The following is a 23,908-nucleotide window of genomic DNA, read 5'->3' on the forward strand; positions in this document are numbered from 1 at the left end:
ACATCACATAATAATACACATGAACGCATATGGGTTGGCGAAATGCCTGATGAAAACATAGCAAAAACACAAATAACAATCTCACCTCAATTCACAACTAACTTAATAATATGCATAGTTGCATTTACAGCAGCCTACGCCAAATATAGAGGCATGTACGAAGATACTAAACAACAATCATGTAAAATCATAGTGGCACCATAGTGACCCCGCACTATTGAGGATGGGGATTCCTGAGGAAAAGTTGTGCAATTTTGCCCTTCACCTACCTCATTATTATAGCATCGCCCTCTCCAACCTGATTGGATAATTGTGTTATCCTATTGGTCTACTGATATGTCAGTCAACTAATCTTTGCTTCCTGGTTCTCCTGGCTGTCAGAGTTGTATCACCGTTCTCCCGGCGTTATCATCAATTGAACATAGAAAATCAGTAAGTGAACGATTTAGAATAAATATTTGTGCCCTTTTTTTATTGTTATATTGTTAATATGAAGAGTTGAACGACTGGCAGCCAGCCAGAAAATATCATGGCGAACGTCAATGCGGCATTGTACGCATTGCTAGAACCCTTTCTCCAGTGCACCTTCAACGTTTTCTGTTCTGTTACGATGATGATACGGCATTCAGTTTTATTTTACACCGTTCTATAGAATAGAAACACTGTGAAATATAGTTATAATTTCTTCCTGTTGCATTTGCATTGGATAACCAGTATCACCGAAATAGGGATGGATTGACTTTTTAACATTTTTATGTAACGTATAAGAATTGTAACAAATGCTAAGTTAGTTTGTCCTCTAAATTCACGTTGTCGTGTTTGTGTAAACACTCGGAAACTTCATATGAGTTGCTGTCACTGCTCTTGTATGTGTATTTGTTGTCATTAACTACAAGTCTCAAACTAAGATGTTGTCTTCGAGTGATTTACTGTATGTAATGTGGATGGTGGCGTCTGTATCTCGCATGATCATGTCTCTTCCTCATGTGGTTCCCTGCGTAATTTCTTCATTTTTTGTCATTCAGTTGAGTAAACGGCTGCTGCCATGTGGGATTTGGCCCTGTTGTGTTACGTTGGAGATGTGTCACCAGGAAGTAATGCCATTCTGAAACCAATAATTGACTTGTCTCTGCGTGGGCTGGGCTGTAAAACCCCTCCCCATTCATTTCCCCTATACTGAATCATGCTGAGTATTAATAATAAAACAAATAATACAAAAATATGTTTTATTTTCACGTACACTGGATAGGTGCAGTGAAATGTGTTGTTTTACGGGTCAGCGCTAGTAGTATAGAGCACCTTGCTTAATAACCTTTTGGTTACTGGCATAACTCTAACCAGTACTGTAGGCTACCGGCCACTATAACACATTCACTGGATCAACACGATGATGTCATGCTACATGTACTTTTTTTCTTATTATCATATATTTGATTTTATGATCCATCTGATGAACACATAATACACAGGTAATAAACACAGAACGCAGCTTTGTCTCATCCAAAAGGATTTGCCTACCTACATTCATGACAGATAAGAAAATGACTTTTTTTTAAAAATTCTCCTTATCCTATGAGGGAAATCATTACCTCGGGCCTAGTGAAACGAGCTGCTGGTGTGCATGCATACACCACTATGATGTTTGCTCAGTTGTAGATTAGAATATATTGAAAAATATGTCTTTTAAGCAGATTGTCAGAATGATGGAGAGGAAGTGTCCGTCATGTCACGGCACCTGAGTGGGTGAACCAGGTGTCGTCTTAACTCACTACAGACCCTGGTTCAATTCCAGGCTGTATCACAACCGGCCGTGGGTTAGGGTTTGGCTGGAGTAGGCCGTCATTGTATTAACTGACTTGCCTAGTTAAATAAAGGTTCAAAAAAATGATTAACTGTCAGACAAGTAAGAATGTTAAAGAAAAGTCAGCTGTCATCCAAGTGTCTCACACAGACACTCCCAGGGCTCCCACACTCTCCTCCACTACTTCTGCCTGTGAATCCCATGCCCCCCCACCCCCACATTGTCCATCAGCACCTGGCCCTAGCCGATTGGCTCTTTGCCCTCCTGTCACGCCCTCTCCACATGATCACCTGTCATGTCATTGCAATATAACCCAGTGTGTCTAACTCAGTCCACTGCTGTGTGTTGTGCTGCAGGAACAGCATCAATGGCGTTCCGGAAGGCCTTGAAAGGGACAGCTATCATCGGGACCGGGGCTGCCGCTGCTCTTCTGGGCCTGTCACAACTGTCGGAATACAGAAAGACACAGGTAGGCCTGGGACATTTGAGACATTGAGATGATGTAGTAGTTGCATTTCACACATTCTGCTTGTGTTGTTGTTTTGTAAACTTGTTTTTCTGATACTTGTCTGGATGTTGAGTTTGTATGCTGCATTGAGGACAATAACATTTTCTAATCTCATCTTTATGTTGCCAAGGTTGTGCTAGTCTGTTTCTAAAGTCAGGACCTGTAAATTACACCTCAGAGTCCCTATGCAGCAGGTTATAGATAGTAATGAGAGTGGGAGAGTGTCTGCCAATGGCAGGGCAGGCTCCTGGGAGTCTACTAGGGAATGCTGGGACAGCATCTGACAATGGCAGGGCAGGCTCATGGGAGTCTACAAGGGAATGCTGGGACAGCATCTGACAATGGCAGGGCAGGCTCCTGGGAGTCTATAGGGAACGCCCATCTGGGCAGCAGGTTGGCATTTATTGGGATGACTAATGTACTGGAGGCAGCTCTGCAGAGTGCTCACTAGCTGGCACACACCTTAACCATAACCTTAACCACACTGCTAACCCTAATGCCTAACCCTAACCTTAAATTAAGACCAAAAAGCACATTTTTATTTTCATGCATTTTTACGATATAGCCAATTTTGACATTCCAGCTGGCCTATCTAGGGGAAATGGCTCGGTTCTGCCTCCAGGACAAGATTCATGACAATAAACGTCAACCTGCATCTGGGCATGTCTTATCAAGACTGAGGAATGTGTTCCACTTTTATTCAACACTATGCTGCTTAGGTGGGACTGCTGTGTAGAGTGAAGTTGACCTGAATGTGAAGACAGTCAATGGGACTGCTGTGTAGAGTGAAGTTGACCTGAATGTGAAGACAGTCAATGGGACTGCTGTGTAGAGAAGTTGACCTGAATGTGGAGACAGTCAATGGGACAAACCCTGATCATAAAATATCTTACTTTCTGTCGCAACTTGCCATAAACTGCCTTATGAAGTGGTAAGATGGACTTTAGCTATGTGATGTGAGTAGTTCTTATGCCTTGTTTCATTTGCGTAAAAAAAAAGAAGGGAACATGACTTATGATGTTTGTTTAGTACAGTGAAATAATCAAATCTATTTTGGTGACAAACAAACCCAAAAACGCTGAGGCGCCATGGGAGTCCTGATTTTTATTTCATTATTTTTCATTTATTCAAATCTGATGAAGCTCATGTGGATCATATAACATAGCGTCTGAAACTCCAGGGAGCTGACAAAATACACCTCCATGATGTTTCCATGGCGACGCATCACTTGATATTATTAATAGGGCAACTGCTGTGTGAAAAAGCATTAGACTGGTCCCGGATCTGTTTCTGCCGAACATGTTTGACATGATAATGACTATATTGACAGCACAAACCGATCTGAGACCAGGTGACCGCTGCATCGCTGTAGACCGGGGATTGAAATAGCCAAGGAGTCGCGTGGGTAACATTAGAAAGAGAGAAACAGGTGCATCTCTTGACCTTTGAACCTAGTCAGCGCCACAGATATAAATACGTCTTACAGTATATCTTCTATTTCAATGGTCTGTTATTACTAGTGACATACCAGGTCACTTGTCTAAAGCATCTGACCCTTTGTGTGACCCTTTGTCCTAATGTGAACTTTGATTTCTGTATCCTGGTATAATATCTTGTCCCCCTCACCTTCCTCCCAAACAAGAATAAATGGGTAAGCAAAAGTGAAACACCTCCGAAAAAATGATAATAATCTGCAATCAGGCATGAGGACGACGGTGGCCGTCCCTAACTAACCCTGCTAATTGGATAAATATGTCTGTTGGGTCTCCTCTGTGACAAGGGCACAATCTCTTTCTCTCTTTCAGCTTGAACGTTTTTCTGTTTTCTGGCGGTGGGCGATTGGACATTTGCATGACATCCACTGTCTCACTGACTCCATGTACTCAACGTGATTGCAGGGCAGACTGCCACTTAATTGTCTGTGGGTGTTTTAAATATGCACGTCCATGGAAATAGAAACTAATTATTTGATCTTGTTTGCTGTTACGGCCCTAAATTACAAATGCCCGGGTTTCATTCACAGATTTGCAAGTCAAATGGACCAAGTGGCGTCGCAGCAGCTCGATGTAATCATTTCGAGAATAAAATGCTAAATTTCATTACGACAGCCATCCTTGACTGGCTTGTCCCCATGATCCTTGAGTTCAGAACAGACTTGACTTGACTTTGTTCTTTTTTCCCCTGAGTTCTTTTGTGCTTTTGCAAATCAGACACCAGGAATCATTGTTATTATCTAAGTACTGCAAGCAGGGGTCTTTCTGTATGAATATGATTGTGGGTACAACCCTTACCGATATGGGTACCTGATGTTGTTGTGACCATCGATATCTATGGTCGTGACGATGTTGCTGTGACAATGTAGACACATCGACCCCAGAGGAGATTATCCAGGCTGTAAGCTCATTGCTTTATGCTTTCACTAATCTCTGAACCCAGAGCCAAACCTTGATGATGTTCACAGTCTGTCACAAAAGACTGTGCCTTCACAGAAACAGATGTAACTGTGCCTGTACTGCATGTTGTCCAGGCACGGCTGGCGTACGTAGCGGCGGAGGGGGAGTTAAAGCAGCCGTTTAAAGATGAGCTCCCAACCAGACAGGCTCAGCTCTCCACCCTGCAAGACACTGAGGAGTTTGACGTCCTTGTCGTAGGGGGAGGGGCCACGGGCTCCGGATGTGCCTTAGACGCTGTCACACGCAGTGAGTCCCCATGAACTGCACCATTTTGGAAAACCTTTTTGGTTGGGGTCAATTACATTTCAGTTCAGTCAATGTGCAGGAGAGTCGAGGCTATTCTTCTCTCAATATTATGAGGCCCTCAATGCAATATGCATGCCTTGCCATTTTCCCTTCATGCATATTACACGACAGGAGAAGCACATGGAAGTCATAACCTACCAAATGCCTCCTGAATAACTGACTCTGAGGGTGAGTCCAAAATGGCACCCTATTCCCTATATAGTGCACTACTTTTGACCAGAACCCTATGAGCCCTGGTTTAAAGTGGTGTACCATATAGGGAATAGGGTGATATTTCAGACTGTCTAAATCCTGGTCTTGTCTTAATTTGTCTCTGCTCTCCTAGACCTCAAGACTGCCCTGGTGGAGAGGAATGATTTCTCATCGGGGACCAGCAGCCGGAGCACCAAGCTCATCCACGGGGGAGTACGATACCTCCAAAAGGCCATCATGAAGTTAGATTACGAACAGGTAAACGGCTCGTTTTTCCGACGCTGCCTGACATTTGGTTCCCTCTGTGATCACATTGCTTTGTTTTCCCCCGTTGTGGACATTTTATCATTGAAAAGAGTGAGAGGTTGGAAGATTCAGAGGGTTGTAGGGCGCTAGGTGTTTCCCATAATCCTTCCTTGGTCTGCTATTGTGTGAATGCTACAGGCATACTCCTTCTCTTCTACCAACAAGTACTGTGTTATGTGTTAGATGTTATCCACCCATTTTACTGACCTCTGAACCCCTCTTTCCCCTGTTCTCAGTACATGATGGTGAAAGAGGCTCTCCACGAGCGCTCCAACCTGCTAGACATCGCCCCTCATCTGTCTGCCCCACTACCCATCATGCTCCCTGTTTACAAGTAAGACACGAGTCTTGTTTAAAACATGTATACACATTTTAAATGTTCAATCGTATACAAGCCAGATGGCCATTCTGTATAACAGACGGCTAGTTATACCAGGTGTATTTACATGTTACATCTAATGGTCACCTCGAATGGTCACCTCGAAGGGTCACTGACTGTCACTCTGGATAAGAGCATCTGCTAAATGACCAACATATAAATGTAATGGCTGACTGTACACTGTCTACTGGGCTGGTTTAAAGATGTTGTACTGTACTGTCTGTTTATAGATGGTGGCAGCTGCCGTCCTAAATCAAATCAAACGTTATTTGTCACATGCGCCGAATACAACAGGTATAGACCTTACTGTGAAATGCTTACTTACAAGCCCTTAACCAACAGTGCAGTTCAAGAAGAGTTAAAAAAAAATATTTACCAAATAAACTAAAGTAAAAAGTAACACAATAAATTAACAATAACAAGGCTATATACAGGGGGTACCGATACTGAGTCAGTGTGCAGGGGTACAGAAGTAATTTGTACATGTAGGTAGGGGTTAAGTGACTATGCATAGATAATAAACAGCGAGTAGCAGCAGTGTACAAAACAAATGGGGGGGGGGGTCAGTCAATGTAATAGTCCGGTGGCCATTCGATTAATTGTCCAGCAGTCTTATGGCTTGGGGGTAGAAGCTGTTAAGGAGCCTTTTGGTCCTAGACTTGGCACTCTGGTACCGCTTTCCATGCAGTAGCAAGAAAACAGTCTATGACTTGGGTGACTGGAGTCTCCGACAGTTTTATGGGCTTTTCCCTGACACCGCCTATTATAGAGGTCCTGGATTGCAGGAAGTTTGGCCTCAGTGATGTACCGGGCCGTACGCACCACCCTCTGGAGCAGCTGCCACACCAGGCGGTGATGCAACCGGTCAGGATGCTCTCGATGGTGCAGCTGTAGAACGTTTTGAGGATCTGGTGACCCATGCCAAATCTTTTCAGTCTCCTGAGGGGGAAAAGGTTTTGTCGTGCCCTCATGGACCATGATAGATCGTTGGTGATGTGGACACCAAGGAACTTGAAACTCTCAACCCGCTCCACTACAGCCCCGTTGATGTTAATGGGGGCCTGTTCGGCCCACCTCTTCCTGTAGTCAGGAAGTCCAGGATCCAGTAGCAGAGGGAGGTGTTTAGTCCCAGGGTCCCTAACTTAGTGATGAGCTTCGTGGGCACTATGGTGTTGAACGCTGAGCTGTAGTCACTGAACAGCATTCTCACATATGTGTTCCTTTTGTCCAGGTGGGAAAGGGCAGTGTGGAGTGCAACTGAGATTGCATCATCTGTGGATCTGTTGGGGTGGTATGCAAATTGGAGTGGGTCTAGGGTATCCGGGAGGATGCTGTTGATGTGAGCCATGACCAGCCTTTCAAAGCACTTCATGGCTACGGAGCGGTAATAATTTAGGCAGGTTACCTTCGCTTCCTTGGGCACAGGGACTATGGTGGTCTGCTTGAAACATGTAGGTATTACAGACTCAGTCAGGGAGAGGTTGAAAATGTCAGTGAAGACACATGCCAGTTGGACCGTGCATTCTTTGAGTACACGTCCTGGTAATCCATCTGGCCCGCGGCTTTGTGAATGTTGACCTGTTTAAAGGTCTTCCTCACATTGGCTACAGAGAGCGTTATCACAGTCCTCCAGAACAGCTGGTGCTCTCGTGCATGCTTCAGTGTTGCTTGCCTCGAAGCGAGCATAAAAGGCATTTAGCTCTTCTGGTAGGCTTGCGTCACTGGGCAGTTTGTGTCTGGGTTTCCCTTTGTAGTCCGTAATAGTTATCATGCCCTGCCACATCCGACGAGCGTCAGAGCCGGTGTAGTAGGATTCAATCTTAATCGGGTATTCACGCTTTGCTTGTTTGATGGTTCGTCTGAGGGCATAGTGGGATTTCTTATAGGCATCCGGATTCGTGTCCCGCTCCTTGAAAGCGGCAGCTCTAGCCTTTAGCTCGATGTGGATGTTGCCTGTGATCCATGGCTTCTGGTTGGGATATGTACCTGCGGTCACTGTGGGGACGTCGTCGTCGATGCACTTATTGATGACTGATGTGGTGTACTCCTCAATGCCATTGGATGAATCCTGGAACATATTCCAGTCTGTGCTAGCAAAACAGTCCTGTAGCGTAGCATCCGCATCATCTGACCACTTCCGTATTGAGCGGGTCACTGGTACTTCCTTCTTTAGTTTTTGCTTGTAAGCAGGAATCGGGAGGATTAAATTATGGTCAGATTTGCCAACTGGAGGGTGGGGGAGAGCTATGTATGTATCTCTGTGTGTGGAGTAAAGGTGCTCTAGAGTTTTTATTTTAATTTTATTTTTTTCCCCTCTGGTTGCACATGTGATATGCTGGTAAAAATCTGGTAAAACTGATTTAAGTTTGCCTGCATTAAAGTCCCCGGGCACTAGGAGCGCCGCTTCTGGGTGAGCATTTTCTTGTTTGCTTATGGCCTTATAGAGTTGGTTGAGTGCGGTCTTAGTGCCAGCATCGGTCTGTGGTGGTAAATAGACGGCTACGAATAATATAGATGAGAACTCTCTTGGTAGATAGTGTGGTCTACAGCTTATCATAAGGTACTCTACCTCAGACGAGTAATACCTCGAGACTTCTTTAATATTAGACATTGCGCACCAGCTGTTATTGACAAAAAGACACACACCCCACCCCTTGTCTTACCAGACGTAGCTTCTCTGTTCTGCCAGTGCATTGAAAATCCCTCCAGCTCTATATTATCCGTGTCGTCGTTCAGCTACGACTCGGTGAAACATAAGATATTACAGTTCTTAATGTCCCGTTGGTAGGATAATCGTAAGTCATCAATTTTATTTTCCATTGATTGCATATTAGCAAGTAGAATTGATGGCAGTGGGAGTTTACTCGCTCGCCTACGGATTCTCAAAAGGCAACCCGATCTGCGTCATCTTTTCCTCCGTCTTTTCTTCATGCGAATGACGGGGATCTGGGCCTGTTCCCAGAAGAGCAGTAAATCTTTCGTCAGACTCGTTAAAGGAAAAAGCTTTTTCCAGTCCGTGGTGAGTAATCCCAGTTCTGATGTCCAGAAGATATTTTCGGTCATAAGAGACGGTAGCAGCAACATTATGTACAAAGTAAGTTAAATAATAAGGTACAAACAACGCAAAAAAACGAACAAAATAGCACAATTGGTTACGGGCATGTAAAACGTCAGCCATCCTCTTCGGCGCCATCTTAGATGAATTACTGGACTGGTGTAAAGATGTTGTACTGTACTATCTGTTTATAGATGGTGGCAGCTGCCGTACTACTGGGCTGGTATAAAGATGTACGACCTGGTAGCTGGAGGCCAGTGTCTGAAGAGCAGTTATGTCCTCAGTAAGAGCAAGGCTCTGGAACTCTTCCCAATGCTGAAGAAAGACAAGCTGGTGGGAGCCATCGTCTACTATGATGGTGAGTATTTCTCATTATTATCTTCATTGAAAGGGCTTTTTAGTCCAGGAGTAGGTTTAATCTGGGTCCGGGGAACTGGTCCAAAATGTATTACACTCACCGTAAGTCTCTCTGGATAACAGTGTCTGCTAAATGACAAAAATGTATAAGTGTTGCTGGACATACCAACACTTCAGTCAGTAATGCTCCAATAGGATGGTAATAACCTTCTCATTTATCAAGATGCCTCTCTTCTGTTTGCTAAGTGGGCTATGTCTAGGGCCGGTTTGCCATACATTAAGAATTCATATTAACCTACACTGTTATTAAACAAAACTCGTGTTCATAAAAAATACTGCCTTTTTCCCAACAGTAACAAAATCATTTTTCCTTAGTGTGGGTGTGATTGAATGTGAGTCAACAACAAGACAAGACACAAGGCAGCCGGTGGCCATCAGATCTCACATGTCCATTGATGCCTGAACCAATGCATCCTCGAGCAGCTTGTGCTCTCTATGTGCCTTGGGCCGAGGCTTTGTAGTGTGTGCGTGGCCTGGATTGGCACGGAGACGACCAATCAGATGTTCCGGCTCTATCTGGGTGTACTCTGTGCAGGGAATGTCCCATTAGTTGACTGGAGGCCTCTCTTTTTCAAACCAACAACAGCCAACTCTGTGTCTGAAGGCTATCTGAATCAGTCAGTCTACATTTAGATTCGACTAGGTGTCTCCTAGAGTGGAAAGACGACCTCTTCTCTGAGGGGGATAATATACCAGGCCAAGTACCTTTACAACAGTTCATCACATTTACTCACTTGACTTTCTAAGGAAGAGTGAGGCGTGTTGAGATTTGTTTTTAGCGTTTTGTTTATTTTAATGCGTTTTGTTTATTGCTCATTTGAAATGTGCATAACATATTTGTAGCTTAACATTTCTTCCAGGCAGAATGTTTGTGTATGCATTGTCTCTGGGAGTGCTGACTGTCCTACAGCAAACAGAGAGAATATTCGGAGGGGTTTTGTGTTGGGTTGAAGCAGCATTGTTGGGTTGGTTTGTACCCCTCCCCCCAGGAGGCTGAGGGGGTCTTTTCTCTCCAATTATTCCGTCTGGAACAATCACGGCCGTGACATTTCAAAAGCTGACCTTCTCTGCTACCGCGTCTCAGAGAAGAGGAGAGCAGTACCGTGGTCTGACTGCCTCTGTCTCCTCCTGTTCTTCACCCTGCCGGGTGGGATCTTAGACATCACCAGCGTTACTCATTTCCCAGGAGACCAGTGTGGTCACACACACACACACACACACACACACACACACACACACACACACACACACAGGAGTTCTCATTCTTACTAATTCATTCTGCACAAGTGTGTAATTACATTTTTTCAGCAAGCAACCATGAACTGGTTTGTTAGACGTATCATATTTTGAGATAACGACAGGATCTCCAGTCATACCTTCTGCTGCCCAATGTGAGGCATCAGCCCAGCCAAGCACACCCCAGCCCCACTCCAGGCCATGTCAGCCCTGCCCACCCCAGCCCCACTCCAGGCCATGTCAGCCCAGCCCACCCCAGCCCCACTCCAGGCCATGTCAGCCCAGCCCACCCCAGCCCCACTCCAGGCCATGTCAGCCCACCCCAGCCCTGCCCACCCCAGCCCCACTCCAGGCCATGTCAGCCCACCCCAGCCCCACTCCAGGCCATGTCAGCCCAGCCCACCCCAGCCCCACTCCAGGCCATGTCAGCCCACCCCAGCCCTGCCCACCCCAGCCCCACTCCAGGCCATGTCAGCCCACCCCAGCCCCACTCCAGGCCATGTCAGCCCACTCCAGGCCATGTCAGCCCACCCCAGCCCCACTCCAGGCCATGTCAGCCCACCCCAGCCCCACTCCAGGCCATGTCAGCCCACCCCAGCCCCACTCCAGGCCATGTCAGCCCAGCCCAGCCCCACTCCAGGCCATGTCAGCCCAGCCCAGCCCCACTCCAGGCCATGTCAGCCCAGCCCAGCCCCACTCCAGGCCATGTCAGCCCAGCCCCACTCCAGGCCATGTCAGCCCACCCCAGCCCTGCCCACCCCAGCCCCACTCCAGGCCATGTCAGCCCACCCCAGCCCTGCCCACCCCAGCCCCACTCCAGGCCATGTCAGCCCACCCCAGCCCTGCCCACTCCAGGCCATGTCAGCCCAGCACTGCCCACCCCAGCCCCACTCCAGGCCATGTCAGCCCAGCCCAGCCCTGCCCACCCCAGCCCTGGCTGTCTGTCCCATCCCACAAGCTCTCTCAGTCTAGTGATTTGAGTAGCACCAGGAGGCATGGCTTAGGACCAGGCCTTGAGGGCAGCAATGAACAAAATGCCCCTGCAAGGGATTCCCACACATTAGATACACCACAGCCACACTGCACTTCAAGGCTCAGTTCCAAATTCTTAAAGATGTAATATTTAACTTTTTGGGCAACCTGACCAAATGCACATAGAAATGTGAGTTATAGATCTGTCATTTTCATTGAAAGAAAGTCTAAGAAGCAGTAGATCAGTTCTGTGTGTGCTATTTCTATGCTTCTATTCTTAAGTTTAGTTTTTGCGTCTTTCTACTTTAAGTTTTGTACACCAGCTTCAAGCAGCTGAAAATACAATATTTTTGTTTATGGAAAATATATTTCACAGCGGTTTAGATGGTACAATGATTCTCTACACTATAATTGCTTGTTTTGGCACATAAACTGGAATTAGGCTAACTTTTAAAAAAAATTCACAACCAGGAAATGGCGGAACAATTCTGCATAGAGCACCTTTAAAGAAATCTTCCTTCTTTGTTTCTATTTCTCTTTGACCCCCTCCTATCGTCTCTCACCCCCCACCCCCCCGGCTACAGGACAGCATAACGATGCTCGTATGAACCTGGCGATCGCCCTGACAGCAGCCAGACATGGTGCTGCCATCGCTAACTACACAGAGGTGGTCCACCTGCTGAAGAAAACAGACGCAGGGACGGGCAAGGAGAAGGTCTGTGGGGCGCGCTGCAGGGACGTTATCACAGGTACACACACACACACACACACACACACACACACACACACAAAGACACACACACACACACAAAGACACAGTATGACAGTGGTTTTTGACTGAAACTGTTATGATCTCTCACAGGAAATGAATTTGACGTCAGAGCCAAATGTGTCATTAACGCCACGGGACCGTTCACTGACTCTCTGAGGAAGATGGACGACGGGAAAAACACTAACATCTGCCAGCCCAGTGCTGGGGTTCACATAGTTATCCCTGGTTATTACAGGTACAGTACAGGGACAGCCCCACACCTTTACACCAGGGACAGCCCCACACGGTCACACCTTCACACCAGGGACAGCCCCACACGGTCACACCTTCACACCAGGGACAGCCCCACACTGTCACACCTTCACACCAGGGACAGCCCCACACGGTCACACCTTCACACCAGGGCCAGCCCCACACTGTCACACCTTCACACCAGGGACAGCCCCACACTGTCACACCTTCACACCAGGGACAGCCCCACACTGTCACACCTTCACACCAGGGACAGCCCCACACTGTCACACCTTCACACCAGGGACAGCCCCACACTGTCACACCTTCACACCAGGGACAGCCCCACACCTTCACACCAGGGACAGCCCCACACGGTCACACCTTCACACCAGGGACAGCCCCACACGGTCACACCTTCACACCAGGGACAGCCCCACACGGTCACACCTTCACACCAGGGACAGCCCCACACGGTCACACCTTCACACCAGGGACAGCCCCACACGGTCACACCTTCACACCAGGGACAGCCCCACACTGTCACACCTTCACACCAGGGACAGCCCCACACTGTCACACCTTCACACCAGGGACAGCCCCACACTGTCACACCTTCACACCAGGGACAGCCCCACACTGTCACTACTTCACACCAGGTAAATTACGTCATGAATTTAAATTCAACTCATGAATTGAAATTGTTAATTTATTTTTAATGAGGGAATTTCAATTCAGCAGCGCAGACCAACCAGGTCTTCCTAAATGTAGTTGTCATTTCCATAGCCCCTCCTCCCTCTGCCCTGTTCTTGTAGTCCTGACAACATGGGTCTCCTGGACCCGGCAACCAGCGACGGCCGTGTCATCTTCTTCCTGCCCTGGGAGAAGATGACCATAGCCGGGACGACAGACACGCCCACTGACATCACCGCCCACCCCATCCCCAGGGAGGAAGACATCAACTTCATCCTGAACGAAGTCCGCAACTACCTCAGCCCTGATGTAGAGGGTATGTAACCCCCAAACTACCTCAGCCCTGATGTAGAGGGTATGTAACCCCCAAACTACCTCTGTCATAGAGGGTATGTAACCCCCAAACTACCTCTGCCGTAGAGGGTACGTAACGTTGACTTTGGAACAGTACAGTAGCTAGTAATTGTTTTAAGTGCTGGAGACACTACAGGGTTGATTTTCTGATTGTTTAGCTTGATATGGGTTTGCCATTAGATGTAACACCTGTCCGATGCCTCTGTGCCTCAGGTAATGATCTGTCATCACATGCAGATGAGATTCCCTGTGTTCTCTGACTGGTTCTAGGACCTCTGATAAGATGTGGTCATCTGATTTAATAGAACCTTGTGTGTAATACTGACTGTCCTCACCCTGTGGTCCTCAGTGAGGAGAGGAGACGTCCTGGCAGCGTGGAGTGGTATCCGTCCTCTGGTCACTGACCCCAACTCTAAAGACACCCAGTCCATCTGCAGGAACCACATAGTCAACGTCAGCGACAGCGGCCTGGTCACCATTGCAGGTCAGTACCTACTCTGAAACAAGTGGTATCCTGATGAAGTGCTATATAGCTGTAATAGTTTCTAGGTCGTTCGTAGCCGTCAATGGCTCTTAGCCTATAGACCTTTTCCTGCTCAAATTGGATAGGTCATGTCCTGTATTCTGTCTGGCCCTGTATCTGATAATAATGATGATTATCTGGTGGGTGTTTGTATTTGTGTATATTATATGCATGTGTGAATTGGAAATTTGTTTTTTGCATATGCCAACTCCTTCTGAGTCACCCTCAGCAATTAGGGTTAAGTGCCCTGCTCAAGAGCACATCGACAGATGTTTCACCTTGTCGGCTCAGGGGTTTGAACTAGCGACCTTTCGGTTACTGGCCCAACGCACTAACCGCTAAGCTACCTGCCCCCTATTGTATCTGGTGTGTATGTGTGTAACATGTGGATGATCCCATCACCCCAGGGGGGAAGTGGACAACATACCGCTCCATGGCAGAGGAGACCCTGGACGCCGCGGTTGCAGCCCACAGGCTGGGGGGCGGGCCCAGTAAGACAGTGGGCCTGGTGCTGGAGGGGGGCCAAGACTGGAGCCCCACCTTGTACATCCGACTGGTGCAGGACTACGGCCTGGAGAATGAGGTGGGGACAGGCCCTTCCCATAAACATTCCGTCTTTAGCCGCATTTTGGATCTACAGGTCTAAATCAGTCCCTGATTAGAGGGGAACAATGCAGTGGAACTGGCTTTGCGGTCCAGAGTTGAGTTTGAGGGCTGTAGTCTAGACCAGTGTACTTTTAGAAGTCATTTTTGTACGAGGTAGGAAAGCGCTCCGCTTCCTATCTGTGTTAACTTCTCATTAGAGAAAGCCTGCCACACCATTAGTGTTTTCTAGAATATTCCAAAAGGTCAGTGCTCATATTTTGACAGCATTTGACCTTTTGGTGAGAGAGCTAAGCCAACCATCTGAATAGCAATAACCCCTTGTTTTGTCCAAACGCAAGATAAATCATAGACATAACTGTATCTACCCATCACCCACCTCAGCATATCCAAAACATTGGAGCTGTCTGCTGAAAGATCGTATCGATCCATAAGGAGTTGCCTTTGGACAGCTGCCTGCTGCGTTTCACAATACTCTCTCAATACTGTCTTTGGCAAAACGCTGTGAGTCATATTCAAACTCATGGAAAACAGGAAGGAAAACGCCTCACACTGCTCATGTCCCCAGGTGATTTATTTCTAACAACGTTTCTGCCCTTAGGTCTTCATGGGGCATAATCAAACAAAACCATGAACTGAGCTTTAATCAGGAAGTGTCACCCTAAACCTTGTTTCGTTGATTATATGGCACCACACAATGGCCTCTCACGACACAAGAGCAATGTCATTTTGTCTTGGTAAAACCTTAAACAAGGATTGCTGTTTTGATTGAATAGTGGCCTGTTTCCCATCATTCCACAGGTTGCCCAGCACCTGGCGGCGACGTACGGGGGGAAAGCATTCGACGTGGCCAAGATGGCGCGGGTCACTGGGAAGAGGTGGCCCATCGTAGGGAATAGACTGGTCTCTGAATTCCCTTACATTGAGAGTGAGGTACAGTATGTTTTCTGTTGAGACTACTACAGGATACTGCATCAGATCTGTAAAAGACTGCATGTTTATGTTCTCTTGATGCGCACACACACACACACACACACACACACACACACACACACACACACACACACACACACACACACACACACATCATGACCATAGACAATTACGTTCTATTATCTATCCAATTGAAACACCCCCCTTCCAGGTGAGGTATGCCGTTAAGGAATATGCCTGTACGGCCATCGACGTGATCGCCAGGCGCACACGGCTGGGTTTCCTCAACGTGCAGGCTGCTGATGAGGCTCTGCCACGCATCGTAGACATCATGGGCAAGATGCTGGATTGGAGCGACACAAAGAGGACGGTACGTCACAAACTGTTGTTCCTGTCTACTAGACTGTAGTTCTAATGACTGTCAGGCAGTGTTACAGAAACTATTTTAGAACACCTTGTAAATAACATATACAAACAACAAAATACTTTTTACGTTTAAAAATAACTTTCCTTAATATCCATTTTTAACTCAAAGATGAATTATTGCCTCTGTATTTCCTGTCCAGTAAAGACTTAGGACCTGTTTTAATCTAACCATTGTTTTAATGATTCAGTGACTCCAGTACATTCTCACTCACAGGACTAATAATAATGTTTTGATTGAATAGGACCAACCCTAAATCCATGTGCTGCTAGTCAGTTTGTAGGAGGGCTGGAACTGTTGTTAGGTCAGAGTATAATAGTAGGATCTACGCCCTTCCTGGATTTCCCTCTCCAGGGGTGTGGGTGTGTTTGTGTGTGTGTGTGAGTGAACCTTCCCCCAGTTCTGCTATTCCTCTTGTCCTGCTCTTTACGGGTTTGTGGGTGTGTGTGTGTGTGTGTATGTGGACACCCCTTCAAATTAGTGGATTCGGCTATTTCGGCGACACCCGTTGCTGACAGGTGTATTACATTTAGCACACAGCCAAGCTATCTCCATAGACAAACATTGGCAGTTGAATGGCCTTACTGAAGAGCTCAGTGACTTTCAACGTGGTACCGTCATAGGATGCCACATTTTTAACAAGTCAGTTCGTCAGATTTCTGCCCTGCTAGAGCTGCTGTGGTCAACTGTAAGTGCTGTTATTGTGAAAGAGGAAACATCTAGGAGCAACAACGGGTCAGCTGCGAAGTGGTAGACCACACAAGCTCACAGAACGGGACTGGTGCGTAAAAACCGTCTGTCCTCGGTTGCAACACTCTCTACCAAGTTCCAAACTGCCTCTGGAAGCAACGTCAGCACAAGAACTGTTTGTCGGGAGTTTCATGAAATGGGTTTCCATGGCTGAGCAGCCGAACACACCATGCACAATGCCAAGCGTCGGCTGGAGTGGTGTAAAGCTCACTGCCATTGGACTCTGGAGCAGTGGAAATGCATTCTCTGGAGTGATGACTCATGCTTCACCATCTGGCAGTCTGATGGATGAATCTGAGTTTGGCAGATGCCAGGAGTATGCTACATGCCCCAATGCATAATACCAACTGTAACATTTGGTGGAGGAGGAATAATGGTCTGCGGATGTTTTCCATGGTTGGGGCTAGGCCCCTTAGTTCCAGTGAAGGGAAATCTTAACTCTACAGCATACAATGACATTCTAGACGATTCTGTGCTTCCAACTTTGTGGCAACAGTTTGGGGAAGGGCATTTCCTGTTTCAGCATGACAATGCCCCTGTGCACAAAGCAAGGTCCATACAGAAATGGTTTGTTAAGATCGGTGTGGAAGAACTTGACTGGCCTGCACAGAGCCCTGACCTCAACTCCATCGAACACCTTAGGGATGAATTGGAACGCTGACTGCGAGCCAGGCCTAATCACCCAACATCAGTGCTGACCTCACTAATGCTCTTGTGGCTGAATGGAAGCAAGTCCCCATAGCAATGTTCTAACACAGTGGAAAGCCTTCCCAATAGAGTGGAGGCTGTTGTAGCAGCAAAGGGGGGGACCAACTCCATATTAATGCCCATGATTTTGGAATGAGATGTTTGACGAGCAGGTGTCCACATACTGTTGGTCACGTAGTGTAACTTATCCTCACTACCATGGTTTGTTTAGGAGGAGCTGGAAGCTGCTAAGAAGTTCCTGTACCTTGAGATGGGCTACAGGTCCCGCTCTGAGCAGCTGACCGGGACCACAGAGATCACACTGGACACACAGGAAGTGGCAAAGTACTCTACTTCCTGTCTACTCTCTACTTCCTGTCTACTTTACTCTCTATTTCCTGTCTACTTTACTCTCTACTTCCTGTCTACTTTACTCTCTACTTCCTGTCTACTTTACTCTCTACTTCCTGTCTACTTTACTCTCTACTTCCTGTCTACTTTACTCTCTAAGGCAGGGGTGTAAAACTCCATCAGCACAGGGCCATATTGAAAAAACACAATGAATTTGCAGGCCATACATAGCCAGTTTTTTTTTACAAAAAATGTGTGCATATAACTGATCCAAACTAGTCATTGTTTTATTAGAAAAAATATGACCCTTTACAATGCCCACTGATGTACATAGGATGCTGTATATAGCATTTTTAACATATTAAAACAAAAGAAGAGCTCAGTAATAGTTGTCCAGCCTTTTCTGCTATGCTTGCGAATGTGCATAATATGCTGCGTCCCTAATCAAAACGTTTTTAATAACAATTACATAAATGTAGCTAGGTTGTTGTAACATTTAAACTTAAAAACATGTGTTCCATTTTTTGAATGCAGCATTGCTGTATGGTGCACTCAAAATGTCTCGTAGATGAGTAGTCAGCCTAGGCTCAATCCAAAGATTAAGACAGACTATTTATTAATTGTATAAAATAAAAATCTTTAATGCATACCAGTCAGGGAAGGAGCTTAAAGAATAAATGGTTAGATGTTTCTTATATAGTAGGAGGTGATCATACAATCATACTGTTTACACAACAGTTCTTTATACAAGCAACAGTTCCAGAACACAATGGCCTTGTGTTAGGGTGCAGACATACCAGGAGTCTACTGTATGAAAGGCATAACGTCACAGTCCAACACAGAACATATCCCTTGAGAAGTTACAACAGCTCACCCAAAATTGTGCCGCCACGCTGTAATAGGTCTCCATGTTCCTCCTTTGCATGTAGTTTTGTCGCAGGTTTACTTTTTTGGTCATTCATTGTCAAGCTTTAAAAACACAAAGCCAAACACAAAGCCAGCTAGGACTGTGTTATGTGTCTGTACACCTCTGCTGCGCTGTAAACGGCACGAAAGCGATGCAATTGATGTTGAATTTACAGATGTGAGCGCTTCAGACTGATTTCATAAAGTAGATGACTCAACTGTTGACTCATTTATACTCGCTTGTGTGTCCTATTGTCCTTTAGTAGTAATGTTCAGTAAACCACTAATGAATCTTTTAGTAGTAACGTTCAGTAAACCACTAATGAATCCTTTAGTAGTAACGTTCAGTAAACCACTAATGAATCCTTTAGTAGTAATGTTCAGTAAACCACTAATGAATCCTTTAGTAGTAATGTTCAGTAAACCACTAATGAATCCTTTAGTAGTAACGTTCAGTAAACCACTAATGAATCCTTTAGTAGTAACGTTCAGTAAACCACTAATGAATCCTTTAGTAGTAATGTTCAGTAAACCACTAATGAATCCTTTAGTAGTAACGTTCAGTAAACCACTAATGAATCCTTTAGTAGTAATGTTCAGTAAACCACTAATGAATCCTTTAGTAGTAATGTTCAGTAAACCACTAATGAATCCTTTAGTAGTAACGTTCAGTAAACCACTAATGAATCCTTTAGTAGTAATGTTCAGTAAACCACTAATGAATCCTTTAGTAGTAACGTTCAGTAAACCACTAATGAATCCTTTAGTAGTAACGTTCAGTAAACCACTAATGAATCCTTTAGTAGTAACGTTCAGTAAACCACTAATGAATCCTTTAGTAGTAATGTTCAGTAAACCACTAATGAATCCTTTAGTAGTAACGTTCAGTAAACCACTAATGAATCCTTTAGTAGTAATGTTCAGTAAACCACTAATGAATCCTTTATGTTATAACTTTTTGACGATCAAGAGGACATGTTCTGTAGGCTACAGCAATGACTCGTTAGAACCCAAACTTGGCATGGACATTTAGCCTACAACAGGTTTAAACTTTCGGTCTGGTAGAAGATTTGGTCAGTGCCATTAGTGATGACATGTTACAGCGCACTGGCTGGCTCGTGTGTGGGTCCGGAACAAGCGGTGTGTGGCAATGCACTGCTGTTTGGCGTGTAGCACGTTCACAGTGCTTGCTGTGACTTATAGTTGCAGCTGTATGGAAGCGGAACAAAATGAATTGACAACACAAAAATCATTGCGCAGGCCGGATAGAAATTTGTCACAGGCCGGATTCAGCCCGCAGGCCTTGTTTGACACGTGTTCTAAGGGAGAAACTGACTGGATTGAGTTTGAACCCTTGGTATATCAGGGGTCCATCTCAATCCAGTCAGTTGCTCCCTCCCATCTGACCTTCTTAAGTCACTCCCCTTGAGATGTCGCCACGATATGAGATGCAGATTGCGTTAATAGCTCTGTTTGATTGACAGGTACACAAACCGGTTCCACAAGTTTGACAAAGACAGTAAAGGCTTCATCACCACAGTGGACGTTCAGAGGGTCTTACAGGTCAGAACCTTTCACAACTCTCTTTGGAATCTTTTTCCATGAGTGCTGACTGGGCTCATGGAAACTGTGTGCAAAGATCATTGAGCTGTGGCGTCATTTCCTGATATTTTGCCTTGCTGTTCTCTCTCGCCCCTCCCAGAACATCAGTGTCCAGATTGATGAGAATGCTCTCCATGAAATCCTCAACGAAGTGGACCTCAACAAGAATGGACAGGTGGAGCTGAACGAGTTTTTACAGGTAGGTGGTTTGTTTTTGTGTGTGTGCATATGGTCTCTCCTCCCCTGTCCTCCCTGCACTGATAAGAGGACTCATTAATTCTCAGGCCCATGGTCAATATCTGCCCCCTCTCCCATCTCTGCTCTCTTTCTCGCTCTCTCTCTTTCTTTCTTTCTTTCTTTCTCTCTCTTTACCATGAGAAGCTGAACAAACAGACCAGGCTGGAGAACATGATAATAGACTCCTCAGGGAGAAGGATCAATTACCCCTCAGACACACACACACACACACACACACACAGAAACACACACAGACACACACACACTAACACTCGGCTACAGAACAGGCAGATGCTCACATTAGTTTTACATGATTCCAACATTGTAATTAATGGAGAATAGGGGATTTTCATGTTCTGTTCGCTGGGTGTTTTTTCTCTTCTGCGAGTGGCAAGGCATGACAGACCCTCCTATGAAGGGCGCTGTAGGTGTGAAAGCCTAACTGGGAGTATGTTCTCTCCTGACCAGATCCAGATCATTACAGTCCAAAACGTATGACAATGACTCCAGGTAATGAGGGTGAGAGAGAGCTACAGTACTTCCAGGTCGTTAGTAGTCATCATGTGATCAATTAGGAAGTATAATGTGTGAGGACCATAGAATACCTTTTATTACAAGTACTGTTGACAGGAGATGACTTTCCATGGTCAAGTAAGAATCCCAGAATGGTTTGGGGTACTGTAAAACCGGTGTACTACTACTACTACTACTACCACCAGTGTCAGTAGTATTAGTGCTCTGTCCAGACACAGTCTGACTACCCCTGGAGCTTAGATCAGAACACGCTCCAGCATTACAATGCATCTTTATCCCTGTCTCTCTCACGCATACATGCATGCATGCATACAGCGTATCTCGTTGCGTTAGTTTGATACCTTGCATTACATCCACAACTCTGCCACAGTTTCCTCATCCTCTATATTCCCTCTGTTCCCTGCTCCCAGCTGATGAGTGCTGTGAAGAAGGGCCAGGTGTCTGACAGCAGGTTGGCCATCCTGATGAAGACCGCTGAGGAGAGCCTGGACCTGAGGGGACCTGTGACTGTGGACCGCAGTGGAGGAGGGGTGTGAGGGGAACCCGTCCGCACCGCACCACCACGCCGCACCGCGCCGCACCACACCGCCGCACCGCACCGCCACGCCACACCGCACCACCGCACCGCCACGCCACACCACACCGCCACACCGCACCGTAACGCCACACTAACCAGAGCTGTGGTGCTAAGAATGACAATGATGAAAGGGATGATATTGTAAACAACAAGAGTACAAACTAGATTGTATCCTAATTTAATCTAGGTGAGTATTTGTCAACCCTGAATGTTTTATTGTGGTTAAGAGCATTGGGCCAGTAACCAGAAGGTCAGTGTGTCTTTGAACAAGGCACTTAACCCTAATTGCTCCTGTAAGTCACTCTGGATAAGAGAGTCTGCTAAATAACTCAAATGTAAAATATAGTTTGATGTTAGACTTTTTTTATAATTCTTTGTATTGATATTTTTATGGAGGGAGACAGGGACTATCTGGCCAGTTTTCCATCACACTGGATTCTCACTACTACAAAGTCAACAGTTTGACAGTCAGTGCCTCTGACATAAAGCTGTAACTCACAGTTCATACTGTCTATAATCTTATCAATTCTTCGCCTTATATGGCTTTGTAATATAGTTTATTGTTATATTATTCAGTCTTGTTTTTGTTATCGGTGTCTTATGGATGTCCACATTTCACTGGAACTATACTTTGGATGTGGTTCTTATGCCCTTTCTCCAATACCAGAACCAGTTCTGCCTGATTCCGCTTGATTCTGCCTCGTTAGGGACAGCCGGCATTACAGGACCATGCAGTTTATTCACACTCAGCTTAACGTTTCCACGTCTTCATTTCTGACTTCAGCGTGTTACTTTACATCACTGTTCCTCGCCGCAGTGCCATTGCATATTTAAGCAATAAGGCCCGAGGGGGTGTGGTATATGGCCAATATACCACGGCTAAGGGCTGTTCTTATGCATGACGCAACGCGAAGTGCCTGGATACAGCCCTTAGCCATGGTATATTGGCCATATATCACAGACCCCCGAGGTGCCTTACTGCTATTATAAACTGGTTACCAACTTAATTAGAGCGGTAGAAATAAATGTTTTTTGTCATACCCGTGATATACCACAGCTGTCAGCCAATCAGCATTCAGGGCTTGAACCACCCAGTTTATAATGGCCAATATACCACTGCCTAGGTCTGTTAGTCACGACGCGAAGTGGAGTGCTTGGATACAGCCCTTAGCTGTGCTATATACCTCTAACCCCTGAGGTGCCTTAATGCTTTATAAACTGGTACAGATAAGTTACCAACATAAATAGAACAGTGAACAAGGATATACCCTTGGTATATTGTCTGGTATACACACAGCTGAAATGCTGTTTCGGCTAATCAGCACACAGGACCAAACTGCCCGGTTTATAATAAGGCTTTTTTCCTGGCACCCCGGTGACAACGACATTTCTATATCTGCTGCCTGCTAGCATACACTGGTCTGTCTCATGCACCTTAAATAAATGACTCCAGCTTTATCCTTACTGTTTTTAAAATCATGGCAGAATGAATGCTTTTTTACTACTGTTATTGCTACGTCATTATATATTTTTTTAATTAAAGATATTTATTCATTGTTTGTTATTCACTCCTTCCATCTTCCAATGAACTTGATAAGATAGCTAGAGGTATGAGTGGTGATGAGATGTACGTCTAATGCTGAGAGGATTAACGGCACAATCTGGAACTTTCATTTCCAGTCAAATGTGCTGCCGCTGCATTTGTTTGTAAAATGGAGGTGACCACAGTTACATTTGCAGAAAGTTATAAATTGTGCCTTTTTAAGTATTGTATGGAAATGTCTCTTCACTGTCTGTATCTGTCTGCAGTGCACCTGAGCTTGTACAGTATTTGTACTATTACTAAGTTAATACTTGCAGTTCTGCTGATTATTTGCGGTTTTATAGAGTGAAGCAGTTGAAGGGGAATTTATGATCTGTGCCTTGCTTTCAGACACGGTATGACGTCATATGAATTGAACCTATTCCAACTCATTCCTCTATATTTTACAGATTTGAACTGTCTTAATGTTGCAGTTATTATAAAGCATGTAAAGATACTAATTTTCTTTCAAAATATTATAGAATATGTATTTTACGAATGGATTAAAGGAACATTTCATTTTT

The 23,908-nt window shown here is 45.5% G+C and overlaps 1 protein-coding gene across 2 annotated transcripts; it reads left to right on the forward strand.

The window, feature by feature from the left end:
- The first annotated feature begins 329 nt into the window (after positions 1-329).
- On the forward strand, positions 330-23,908 carry LOC106574870 (glycerol-3-phosphate dehydrogenase, mitochondrial). Of its 2 annotated transcripts, XM_014150997.2 has the most exons (18): positions 330-432; positions 2,158-2,270; positions 3,952-3,960; positions 4,837-5,008; positions 5,394-5,518; positions 5,803-5,900; positions 9,195-9,358; positions 12,210-12,374; positions 12,488-12,632; positions 13,444-13,637; positions 14,025-14,159; positions 14,606-14,781; positions 15,603-15,734; positions 15,946-16,104; positions 17,828-17,940; positions 20,337-20,415; positions 20,555-20,653; positions 21,636-23,908. In XM_014150997.2, exons 2-18 carry the CDS (start codon positions 2,169-2,171, stop codon positions 21,759-21,761), a joined length of 2,193 nt encoding a protein of 730 aa, XP_014006472.2. In that variant the 5' UTR covers positions 330-432; positions 2,158-2,168; the 3' UTR covers positions 21,762-23,908. The 2 variants fall into 2 exon arrangements, with proteins under 2 accessions (XP_014006472.2, XP_014006473.2); XM_014150998.2 differs by lacking the exon at positions 3,952-3,960.

The sequence above is a fragment of the Salmo salar genome, chromosome ssa16 (assembly GCF_905237065.1).
Source record: "Salmo salar chromosome ssa16, Ssal_v3.1, whole genome shotgun sequence".
Lineage (NCBI taxonomy): Eukaryota > Metazoa > Chordata > Actinopteri > Salmoniformes > Salmonidae > Salmo > Salmo salar.

Excerpts from the sequence above, each read along its gene's own strand:
- LOC106574870 (XM_014150997.2), top strand. The coding sequence starts at position 2,169 with ATGGCGTTCCGGAAGGCCTTGAAAGGGACAGCTATCATCGGGACCGGG. Across the intron at positions 13,638-14,024 it reads CCTCAGCCCTGATGTAGAGG|TGAGGAGAGGAGACGTCCTG; the intron begins GTATGTAACCCC and ends TGTGGTCCTCAG. Across the intron at positions 14,782-15,602 it reads ACTACGGCCTGGAGAATGAG|GTTGCCCAGCACCTGGCGGC; the intron begins GTGGGGACAGGC and ends ATCATTCCACAG.